The sequence below is a fragment of the Lycorma delicatula genome, chromosome 6 (assembly GCF_047948215.1).
Source record: "Lycorma delicatula isolate Av1 chromosome 6, ASM4794821v1, whole genome shotgun sequence".
Classification (NCBI taxonomy): Eukaryota; Metazoa; Arthropoda; class Insecta; order Hemiptera; family Fulgoridae; genus Lycorma; species Lycorma delicatula.
The window spans coordinates 3,916,782-3,930,409 of record NC_134460.1 but is presented as its reverse complement, the minus strand read 5'-3'; the positions used below and the strand labels follow the sequence as shown (position 1 = coordinate 3,930,409).

The window sequence follows — 13,628 nt, the reverse complement described above, 5'->3', positions numbered from 1 at the left end:
ACATCCAAATATTATTAACTTTTTAGTAATGAATTAAATTTATTTCCGAATGTATTTTATAATTAGTAAATGTAAAGATACTATTTTATAAATTATAATGTAATGTGTTTAAATTTAATATATTTGACCTCGTGTTCTTTAACGCTAAGTCGAGAATTAAGCTAGCTCGGTTTTAGGGCCCGTCTTATATTCTATCTTCACAGCGGACCTTTCTGGTGTAGAAAGGTCCGCTGGACCGAAAGGACCGAACTAAGTCACTGTCGCTTCATTTGCCTATACGACTATCCTGACTGTCGATGCTGACCCGTATCTAGCTTCAAGTAAAATAAATCTGAATCGTACCGAATCGACGGATGCCTATCTAGATGGAAAATTAAGATTAATTAAGGGAAGTCGAGTCGTGTTACATTCGCAATGAGGAGAGGAGACTCCCCACAGGTCCATCCGATGGTGTTTTCATACCGAATGCCCGAGGTGTACGGTACGCTTTAATCTTCATTTTGATCGTCGTCTGACGCGGAAGGTCCACCTAAGGGAACAGAGAAAACAACTGAATATTAAGTTTAAGGAAATGTACTGGTCGCTAAGCAGATCACAACTTTCACTAACAAATTGCTGTATGTGACCTAATTGGACCTATAGAATCCAGCTTTTGGATACTAAAAACAGTAGCCGCGTCGATATAATACAGCGTTTCAAAAATAAATTACTAAAGAGCATAAAAAGAGGCGCCTTAATTCATAAAAAAACAGTGAGATTCACAAATATTTTAGTTTATATTTGTTGTCGTTACTTTATGTTTATTCTTTATTGTTCCTAATTTAAATTAAAACTATCCGTTTTAAACAACAATCAACGTTCTGCCTTAAAAGCAGCTTAATCCAACTTGGTATTCTGCTCTCTATAGAGTTAATACCTCCTCCTCTGCCAGACGACGGCCGATATCATAGACTATTATTCATTCTATGGCGCCTCTTCATTTTAGGATCGGCTCTCACATCAGATTTTTCAATCTTTAGAGATTCCGAAATATTTTAACCGTCTTCTTACCATCGGCTACTACAAGCCCTTTCTTTGTCTCTTAGTCCCTTAGTGCGGGCTTGCGGTCCTCATACCACCGAGGAACAGCAGGCCGCCTTGGCTTCCCAGATGTTAAAAGGATGAATTCTTCGGCGCTATCGAGAATCCGGTGTGTAAACTTACACACCATTCTCGCTACCGCTTCTTTCAAACCGGCCAAAGGAATCCCTGTACCCGATCCAGTCCGCTTTCTGAATCACCCATCTGCGTGGCTGACTCTGAGGCAAATCACTATTACCGACTGAGATTACAACCGGTCTATGATCGTTTCCAAAGAAGTTTTTGGTAACGCTCCAGCTAAGACGTAGGAATAAGGTTGCTGAACAGAGGGAGAGATCGGTGCACGAAGATGATACAAATGTGCACGATCCATCGCTCAATAAGCAGAAATCTAAGTTCTGCCTCAGTCGTTGAATTGTATTACCTCGGGATGAGCATGATGGTGAGTCCCAAGAATAGTAAAGACCTTTCGATCTTTCTTTTTTTTTTGTATCCTAGTTTCACATTCTTATACACACATGTATGAATGTCTACGTTTCACACGTATCCTTACTCTCAAGAACGTAACATCTTACAATGTGTTTCTTCAACTACAACTCCATCTTGTTACTTAATAACGGATTTTTGTGTAAATACATTTTTAGTTATCGCATTAATAAAAATCTAAAAAAAAAAATTATTATTATTATTATATATTTATAATATGGAAAGTACTACAAAACTGATCGATAATTAATTGTCTTATCTTGTATTTTAGTTGTATTTGTTGTTGTTACATGTCTATGTTTATTCTTTATTTTTCCTGCTGTAATTGTTGATAAGATTGTAAATAAAAGCATTAAAAAAAAATCGACTAAAGCTCATTTGCATAACATGGTTAATCCTACAATCAAAAACTTTTTTTTTGTGTTAGTGCCAGTACATGAATTTGTCAATTTATTAATACGTTATGTAATAATTTAAATATATTTTAAAAAAGACGTATTATTCATAAAAGCTTTTTTTGTGAAACTTAATAGTCTTCTATTAATAGGTAATTAATAAGATTAATAAATTAATAAGTAAAAGTTATTTGAATTCACCAATTATTTTTGTTATGAGATATAATCGGCGAGTATTTATTAATTATTGTTTTTTGGTTTTTTTTTTTCTAGCACGTACATATATTTTCCTAAACCTATCGTATAATTTATTTTTTAATATTAAGAGACTCTAATAAAAATTTCAGTTGGAATTTTAAAATAAGACGCAATGCATTTATTATCCGCACACATAATATATGTTTTACGTGCATTATATACTTCATCGTGAAAAATTGTTAAAAAATTAATTCTCTTGCGTCAAATTTGTGATATAGCGCAAAAAAACCTCATTTCCATCAGGGAATATTGTTACACATACGATGATTAACTTGTGTTATTACATTACTTGATTGTAATGTAATAACACAAGTTATTGTGTTATTATGTTGATTAATAACTACATAATTCTGTTTATAGATGAAAATTCGCGTATGTTAATCCAATTTCACAGAATTAAATGTGCAGTTATGCTACGTATACACCGACACAACTCGTATGAGAATTTATTTAAGATACCACAAAATTAAGAATCTAAAAGCCTTTTCTAATTTATTATACATACTTTCTTAATCAATTGTATTTTACCTGCCGAAAATAATAGCTTTATTATTTTAGAAAATTAGGTAACGAATATTGTTGAGAAATAGTTTTTTTCAAACGAAAATACTTCGACCGATCGAAAATGACGAACAATTATCAGTATTTTTTTTTTAATAATTTATATATTTATTACAGCGAACGTAAAACATTACTAAAGAATTTAATTAAACGAAACCTTGATATAAATAAATAATAAAAATAAATAAATAAAATATAACAATAAGGTAATAAAAATCTTTTTCCAGGCCAATTATAAAGAAATTATTATCAGTTTATTATTATTATTATTATAATTTGCCGGAGTAGTAACCTATTGGGAAATACAGAGTCCACGCAGCATTGCAAATTACCCGTGACTTGTCCCTGAATTGGCCACTATCCTATATAAAAAGTGGATTTTTCACCAATTTCCATTCAGTTTGCTCTGTGATATCAAACAAGAATACAGAATAATCATGAGATCGTTGGTAAGTACCTTATTGTTTCATTAAATTTTACTCCTAAAGTTAAGAAACAAGAATCTTTTACTCGAAGTTACTTTTTATAATATTTAAATGATTTGCGGTCAGTTTATCCTGTATATTATATAAATTCTTGCCTGACATGAAAAATAACCGTATCTATAACATTGAAAATAATGTATTTGTTGCTTTTATTTGTTTTTAATTATATTTTTGCGGGAGGTTCTCAAAAAATGGCCCTCAATCGACATAGGTTATAATGAAACAAATTCAGTTTCGAATCGGATTGTATATATCAAAATATAAAATTTTTGAATTAATTATTTTTCCTAAAAGCAAAATTATGCTTGGTAGTATAAGATAAGATGAAGTACTGACAAATTAAAAAAAAAAAAAAATTTTATATACATTTATATATATATATATATATATATATACAAATCAAGGCGGAAATCGAATCCATTAAGAATAGTCGTAGGTTGCTACAGCATTACTTGTTTCGGAACACTTTTATTTAAGTTGTTTGGGAGGTACACTGTAACTTATTTCGGAATCTAAACGGTTTAGATTTTCAGTAAATACCTTCGTCTTGAATATACAGAGCGGGCCAAAATAACTTCTCAATTTTTATTTTAATAAAACGTTACAGATTAACTCAAAACTAATTTTTTACCTTTAACACAAGATTTACTGAATTAGGTTTTGAAAATAATATCTTTTAAATACTGACCTCTGAAAAATTTACGAATGTGAGCTCTTTTTTTCACGTTTTACATAGTTAAAACCGATGTTTCTTTCGGTATTGCCGCTATATCGGCTCTTTTAAATTGTGTGGCTTATTTACATAAACCTCTATTCTTTCAAACAGACCCAAAGAAAAAATCAGGAGCCGTCATATCCGGTGACCTTGAAGGCCAACAAAATCTAAATTTCTCGAAATTATTCGATTTTTGTATTTTGACCTAAGGAACTCCATTACGCTGCTGTTGTGAGCCTCGGCTCCTTGCCGGTTCCAGGCCTCTTCGACGATATCTCCAAGATCCGGAATTAAATAGGCCAGATGAGTCTTAGTTGACAAATAGCACACCACACCTTACTTTTTTGCGGCTGTAAACGACGTTCACGGGTAACTTGGGAATCGGCAGTACCCCCAAAAACGTTCAGTGTTTTTTGACGTAGCCGTTAAGGTGTAAACGGGCTTCATCAGCTCATCCACAAATTAGGCAAACAGGAATCGTCAGTGTTGATAAACTGCCGGCAGTATACCAGGCGCAATGCGTAATCGATCGAGTCCGATCTACAAGCTAATTGGATTTTAAAAGGAAAAATTTGTTAATTCTTGTGCAAAATTCTGCGCAATGATGTTCGATTAATTTCAGACTGAGTTGAACGTTTTCGTGTTGTCATTGCGGCATCCTCCGATACACTGGTCCTACAGAATCAATATTTTCATTCTTTCTGGAAGTCTTCCTGATTTTCTGAATCTCCCACTGATGTAATCTGTCCAAATTTTAAAACCATTTCCAAACCATTTTGTAAAACATTTTAAGTATGTTTCGTAAACAATCCTCTGACTTTTCCAGTAAAATGCGATTACTTTTATTCTTTGTGAAGGGTGTATTTTTAAAAAAATGAATCTTTTTTATTTAAGTTTAATCTGAAAGAAAAAAATTATAATATTTTAATAATACATTTTTATTCATAGGCAGTGATCTTTGTATATATATTTATAAACTAAGGTGGGAATCGAATCAATTAAGAACACACTAGGTTGTTCCACCAGATGGAGGTACACCGTTGATATATATAATCTAAATGGTTCAGATTTTAGATTTTGAATATGTATATATATATATATATATATATATATATATATATATATACATATTCATATATATATATATATATATATATATATATATATATAGAATTTTTGAATGGATTAATTTTTCCTAAAAGTAAAATTATGTTTGGTAGTATGACAAGATGAAGTGACAAATTTTAAACGTATATAAAAACCAAGGCGGGAATCGAATCAATTGGGGCTGTAGGTTGCTGTACCAGATTCAGGTACACTGTTAATCACTTCGTTATCGAAATATTTCAGATTTCGAAGGAATGAATATTTTTGATTTTTACTTTACCCGTTACATCGTAAAACAAATTCACAAAATTCCCACTTTTATCGACTCAAAACAATATGTTTGTTTTTGTAAAGTGAAATATGATAGTGTAGGTTGAATAAACAAAGAAAAATATCTTCGTCTTGAATAAAATATTAAATAAATACGCCCGATAAATGATCAAAATCATCTACGTAGACCTTAGTTAGACTAATCGAATCTCATTTAACACTAATTGAACCCTAATTGAATCTAATTTAATCTTATTTAACTCTAATCTTTTTTCCCATTAAGCTAAGTCATTTCTCTTTATTATAATAAATTATTTTCAAAAAACTTAATGAAAAGTTTTAAAAAATTCAATTTTATGATTACAACCTAACAATTTAATCCTAATGTGAGACACATTAAAAAAAAAAAAAACAAAGAAATAAAGTGCCACTCATTAACTGCCTAATTACTTATCTTCTCTTATTGCCCTCACCTGTTTACATATTACTGAGTAAACGGTTTAAATTAAAGAATTTTTCAATTAAACCAAAAGTTATTTAAAAATTAAATTATAATATATTTTCAAAAAATAACTTCATCTACAAACGTAAATTATGGTTATTTTTTGTTTGTTTTTTTTTTTTTTTGTTTTTTATCAAATACACGTTTTCTTATTCGGTTTATGAAACCTTTTTGCTTTTCACATAGATGACTTAAAAGTTACTAATTAAAATCGAATTAAAAATAATTTAAAGAATGTTATACCGTTTAAGCATAACAAATGTTTATTATTATTTAAAATAATCAAAAATGTTTAAAACATAAAGGAAAGAATAATTTTTTATAAGTTTTTCCAGTTTTTTGTTACAGATTTCAATAACAAAATTAAATTACATCGAAAACTGAAACTGATGGTGGAATAATAGAATTTACCACATTAATGTTTTACTGTAACCGTAAAGCAATTTCTTACGCTTCAAACCTGACGGAAAAAAGTTATTAATTCACTAGTATAAAGAATTCAAATTATTGTTAAAAAGAATTATAATAAATAAGTTAGGGAGACTGTGACAAACCAATCCGCGGGAGGATAACGGTACTCCTTCATCATTTATAGCTATCGTAGCCGCACAGATTGTTTTTCATGTAAAATACTTAAAAGAAACTTGATAAGTTAGGAAAAATTTGACAATATCGCGCACGATCATAGCCTCGTCAACCTTACAGATTTAATCAAATGTTTACTTAGTATTCGACAGACAATACTAATAATCCTGATGGTGGATACCGGTGTTCTTTGGTGGTCGGGTTTCAATTAACCACATATCTTAAGAATGGTCGAACTCAGACTGTACAAGAATATACACTTCAGTTACACTCATACATATCATCCTCTGAAGTAATACCTGAACGATAATTCCCGGAGGCTAAACGGGAAAAAGAAAGAAGACAACAATAATAAAAATTACAACAAAGTAAACCGGGTTACAAATGTCGAGATATACAGTTTTCTTTTCTTTAAATTCTATAAAGAAAATTTGATAGAAAAAACTATTTAATCGTAAGAATTAAAAACAAAATAAAAAATTTCTGTACGAAAATAATCTTCTCTCTAATACTTCCAAAATTCTGTATTTAATTTAATTAAAATGTACAGAAATCCAATGACTATTACGATCCTCAAAAATATTTCACAAAAATTGCTGATGATTTTTTTATGAAAACGTTTGTTCGCTTCATTCAATCAAAAAATCATTTTTTGTAAATATAAATTTAAAAAAAATATTATTTATTCGATTAAAATCATACAGTTCCACGCAAAATAATAGGTTATTTTACGATATTAAAATGCCCTAGGAAAGCAGGAAACTGTATACTGGCTCTAGATATGCCCGCACAACAACCTGATATAATTTTATTTATTAATATTTTTGTTAGTAATTCATCGATTAGGTATTACTGTTATTATTATTTCTTCTTAAATAAATAATATGACGCAAAAGAAAAAAAACTTACGCGTAAATGTACGACGAAGAAATTTCGTATTACATGACAATAGCATTTCGAAAAGGATTCGAACCGGGTTCAAAATTAAAATCCCGAATAAAGAATTTCAACGTTACCAATCTAACAGAGAGGTCGGCGAAATAGTCTTTATTTAACACCAATATTATAGAACGGTAATAAACCGTCGATAAATAAACATTTATTAAAGTTACGAGTCGCGCTACATTTTCTTGCACGGAAGCCGAAAGCCATCCCCTACATATACTATTCCTTAATCGAATAACGGGTAAGACTCCCTGCAATAAAATGAAACGCTGCTAGACGATTGCGCCGAAGGCCAAATCCGCTCCATCGATATCATAAAATATTCTCACCTTAAAAATGTAACTAAGAACCAAATTACTTACAACCTGTAGCAAAGATGTAGTGTTTATTAAAATTTAAAAACTAAGTAGAAAGTTTGTTCTGAAGTTTTAAAGATTTTAAACAGAGATGATAATAAACTATTCATAATTTTGACCTGAGCAAAATAAAGATTTAAGTAGGCTATATTTCATATAACTTACAATTAAATTTTAGTCAAGTATTCTATTACACAATAAAAAATCCAATTTACAGGTAACACCTGTGTTTATTAAACGAATATATTGAAGGAAGGATTTAAAAGTTATGCAATACAGCACTCCGTTTCTATTATCATTATCATAATTACTATTATTACTACTACCTTTTTTTTTGGGGGGGGGGTTGTATGGGCATCGACTTCTACGGTCATTAGCCCTCGTCACATTCTTAAAAAGACGGTTTAAATCACCAACAAGTTCGTCATATGTAAGGGTGTAAAGGGCCCTTACATTTTATTTAAAAACACAAACTACACAGAAAAATTAAGACACAACAACAAAAAACCACACTTATAGAGTGTAAAGGGCCCCGATATTATAATTAAAAAAATAAATAAAACACAAAAATATAAATGAAAAAGAACGGCTTCACAGTACCGACATTTCATTTTTTTGTCTACTTTGTTTTATTTAAGCACCCCCGGGGTAACTGGAACCGTCGTTAAGCAGCACATCAGTGGCCCCAGAATGCCGTGGCAGTTGACTACCCCCCCCCCCCCTATAAACTGTCCCGTAGAACTTAACCCGTCGGGTTAACATTGTTATTGTTATTCATTAGATCTTATTTTAATTACTATTATTATTATCATTTTTTTCTTTAATTACTCATTTTTTTACTAACAAACATTAACTAGTTAACATTAAATTTTAACAATATTAACAAAGATCTGAAAGAAAGAACGGCTAAGTTATTTTGTATTCAGACTGTTTTGTTTTGTCTAAGCTAAAAAATCATTTACCAATATATTACTATATTTTAGGAATACACAATAAGTTTATTTTACGAGACTGCATTACTGTTCTGAGAAATTTTTTTTTATTTTACATGACGCTATCGTTAATTTGGAAACTTTATCTCAGTATTTTAGAATCCATCTATTCCTTATCATTTTCTGTTATTCTTTTACTTAAGTAGATAAGGAAGAATTAAATTTAATTCCGTCAATACTTGGTCTCTTTCTGTTTTCAGTTTAAAGAAAAATAGATTTTAAAAGATAATTAATTTTATTGATTGTATTATTATTTTTTTTTTTGGCTTTTGTAATATTTATTACCTTTTACACTATGAATCTATCGGGTTTTATTGTAGACGTTGAAAGGAATTTTCAGTATTTTGATGATCCAAAGCTAGCGGCTTTACGTTTAATCACGGAAATGGTTTGAATTGTGTTTTTATTATTTAAAAAGTGTAGAATATCACTGGAATACACTCCAACCATTTATCGGTCCGATTATTGACGACTTAAATATTTTGATTTTGGCAGTAACCAATATCGCATACGGTGAATGTTTGGAGTATCCTTTAAAGGGGTTTACCTTAATTTCAAAGTACAGGTCTAGGGACAACGGTGGGTAGATTTCCATTTATCACAGATCAGATTTAAAAACTAAAACGATGTGACATTAATTTCACTACAGCGGAAGTTCTCTCAATAGAGATTGAAACTGCAGCCAGTAAAAAAACCGATCGTATTTGCTTTTTATAAGCCTCCAGAAACAAGTAAAATAAATTTTAATGTCGAATTAGAGTCACAGTTACAATCTGAAGTTTTTAGAGTGACTGGGAATGTATTCCTTACTGGGGATTTTAATATATGCTCATTGGATCTATCTACGCCGCCTCAGAGATTATTTATGGACATTCTTATTTTCCGCGGTTGTATTAGTGGAATAAGGAATCTGACTCGACAAGAGATTCGTAATAATATTCTTACAAGTTCTTGTAATCACGTCAATGTGAAAAACGATACAACAAAGGTAAACATTTTTTTCGAAAGTACCAGGTAATCTCACTTTGTGAGATTTACTTTTAATAAAAGTTCGAAATCAGAGCAAGATAAGCAATGCGCTAAATATGAATTTATTCTTTCAGATACAAAAGTTAATGAGCTAATTCAGAAATTTGATTGGCAAAATATCATTGCAGAATTGAATCCAAACATAATTTATAATAAAATTGTAAAAGTTTTTAATATGATTTATTCAGTGTCAAAATTAAAAATTAAAAACCAAAATTAAAAACCAGAAAAATTAAAAAAAAATCCTTGTTATAATAAAGAAATTGAATTTCACATAAAAAAGAAAAACTATTAATGAAATCTTTTGAAATGAAATCCTGGAAATCAGTTACTTCCTGGAAGTACAATAAACAAAGATATTTTGTAGCCTGTTTAATTAGAAGTGTTAAAACAAGATATTATTTTAATATCATTGAAAAATATTCCACTGATATAAAGCAAACCTGGAACATGGTTAATTCAGTATTGAAAAATAATAGAAAGTCCGATTCATCTTTTTCTAATATACAAAAATCATTTTCTTTAAAGAGTCCTGATCGTTACTTGAATCTGGCAAATAAATTCAATAATTATTTTGGTTTTACGATTGCAGATTTAAATAAAAATTTAGTTTGATCTGATTTTGATTTATCTAACAGAAAAAACTAATTACAATGATGGTTATAAATTATCGATGTATTTCAAAAACGTCGATGAAAATTCTCTTTTACAAATAATAAATTAACTTAAAATAAATGTTGTCCTGGTCCAGACATTATACATGCTAGGCATATTAAAGTAAATTTTCACCATTTAAAATTTGTTTTGAATCAATTTTTTAATAGAATTTTTGATTCAGGGACAATACCGGATGGAATAAAATTAATTCACGTAAAACCCCTTGCATAAATCAGGTAAAAATCACACACTAGAAAATTGAAGGCCTACAAGCAATCTATCTGTCTTTTCAAAAATTATGGAGTCTTTTGTAAATGTACAGCATGTTGATTTTTGTACTACTAATTGCATTTTTCCGAATCTCAACACGGCTTTATTCCTGGTAGATCGGCAACTGGAGTTTTGGAAAAAATTACATACAAGATAAATGAGTCACTTGATAATGATAATTGTGTAATGGCAGACCTAATAGACCGAAAGTTATTAGAGCGGTTTCATAATTATTTTTCCAATAGACTAATAGCTGGTAAAATACGATATACAGTCGACAATTCAGTGAAGCAAGGTTGTGGCGTTGTCCAGGGTTCAATTCTTGGCCCGAATCTATTTATCTTGTACGTTAATGAAGTTTTGTGGACTGAATTTAAGATGTTCACTGTTTATGTTTGCTGATGACTTAATTATATTATTTTTCAATAAATCTTTATCTTTACCAACAAATACTTTGCAAATTGATTTAAATATTTTAATTAAATTATATTAATATAGCAGAATCCATGTTAATCAAAAGAAAAATCAATTGTTTTTAGAAAGCCGAGATCTAATTATGATTGCTTAGCTGACTGTAATCTCATCGTTTGTCATTTTCATACTGTTTTCAGTTTGATTATAACTGCTCTTGTGAGAAGATTCCACATTCTCATACGGTCAGGTATCTTGGTCTGATGTTTGATTATAATATGAAATGATGCTCTCGTGTTGATTTTTTGTGTAAAACACTCAGAATTATCTCGTTTAAATTCTATCGGGTTGCTGATATATTTTCTTTTACATTAAAAAAGATTCTATATTTTGCATTAGTCGAATAAATTATGGTATATGGTGGTCTTACATCTTATGGTTTTGCACCACAGTATACGAGTATTTTGAACCCGGTTGAAAACCTTTTAATTAGAATTTTTAAAGTTTTATTTGGACATACTGATTTGGCTAGTGTGGGAATTATGAAGTTGCATAATTTGTTGATGTATATTGTACTTTTGAAGAACTATTCTGTTGACACATAAAAAATTTATAACAACTAATTATGAAGAGAAACAGGTATATTTTTTAATGTACCGCGATATTTCACGAGTTATGGGAAGTCAACCCCCCAAGTTTTTTGCTCCTTCTTATTTTAATGAACTGCCGATTCATTTGAGATCTATAAGTGGTTTTTCTACATTGAAGACTGAACTGAGACATCACTTTCTGGCATTACCCTAAACTTTCACTAAAATCTTTGTGCCATCTGTCAGAATACAGAGTTTTGATTTGTATGCGAAATTAGTTTATATTCATGTTCATTTTAGACACTAAAATTGAAATAATTTTCTTCGTAAAGACAAAATTATTATAACATAAAAGAAAATTTGTAAAAACTACTTAATATATTATTGTATATTAGAAAATACAGTTATAATTAATATTATAGATTAAATAGAAATAGTTTTGTATGTAATTCCTCAAAAAAGCTTATTGTAACCTACAGGAAATTTTATCACGACTCTAATACAACTCAATAAATAAATAAAATAAAATAATTAATAATAATTATTATTATTATTAAGTGGCCTATCATAAATTTGCTTAGCTCTAAACGCGGCGTGGCCTTAAATCACAGTCCATATCGACATCAAATACGACCAGATTATTTGCTGTTAAAAATATGAAACATAATTGAACGGTTATTCACACTTCACTGATTTTTATCTTTTACATTATCTGACATCTATTCTTTTATTATTTTTTTTTACAAAGGTAGGAAAATTAATTGATAAAATATTGACACATACATTAACGTTTTTTATTGTTGGTTTTTATTTTTTTTATTTCAATATCTATACAAGATACTTAAATATATGAAACTGAAATTTTAAACGACACCGAACTTTTAATAAGGATATTAACAAAAGTCTTATTTAAATTATGATGAAATTTTATTTGTTTTTTTTTTTTTTTATCTAAACACAATTGAAAATTTATTCTCTCATGATTCAAGTTTATTCACACAATTCACTTTTTTCCTTAATTTATGGAATCCTTAGTGAATAATTTTAATAATGGATTCTCTATTTTAAGCTTTTATTAGTTTTATACTTTATTGTTAAAATAACACTTCGTTAAAGATAAAAATACAAATCGGTTAAAAGAATTGACGCAACAATATTTTATTTAACTAAGAAAGATCTTGAAATTTAAAAATCTTTCCAACTTTGAAATACAAACTGCCCGTAGATATTTTGTGAATCTCTGGCCTCCTCAGGGAAGGGTAAATCTCTTATTCTTTCCCCGTTTATATACTGTTGTAACATCTGTGAAAATATCTTATAACAGTAAATAATCTTCTTCTTAAACGTTTCTCCATAACTGACCACCGATATTTATAATGTATATATAACATGTCTTGACTCATTCGTAATCAACGCCCGGAAAAAAACTACTGAATATAGATCGTTAAAAATCTGTATATACATTTTCCTTATGGTCTACGTCCGCAATGACGTGGGAGTTTTTGAGATTCCGAGTGTAAACGGTTAAAATGGAGTAACGATGTAATTTACTTTTCTTTTTTTTTTTAATTTCTCGGTAACAAATGAAGATATCGACTTGATTCTTGGTTTTCTCATGTGAATATCTAAAAATCGATCTATGGATTTTTTGAAATTCGACCTTGAAATGGTTGAAGAAAGGTAAAAGATTTTGATAAATGATTACATGTTTTCACCGTTTCCGGCTATATTAAACGAGATATTCACTAGAATTAGAATACACTTGCAAATACACTTCAGATAATATCTAAAAATAAATTTTCGGGGTTTTTGGATTTCGATTTTTTAAGGGATGCGAAGGTGATTCAACCGACACAACTGCCATTGTTACTGCATGTGCGACGCGACTGATTGCACCTCCCTCCTGTTATTAGACCAAAAAATATAAAATAAAA

General features: G+C 29.6%; 1 protein-coding gene across 1 annotated transcript in view; it reads left to right on the top strand.

Moving 5' to 3' along the window:
• The first annotated feature begins 3,161 nt into the window (after positions 1 to 3,161).
• LOC142326467 (uncharacterized) overlaps positions 3,162 to 13,628 on the top strand; it is a 28,465-nt gene continuing 17,998 nt past the window's right edge. The window contains exon 1 of the mRNA XM_075369029.1: positions 3,162 to 3,229. Coding sequence (XP_075225144.1) covers positions 3,218 to 3,229 — 12 coding nt within the window. The 5' untranslated portion in view covers positions 3,162 to 3,217. The remainder of the gene's footprint in view (positions 3,230 to 13,628) is intronic.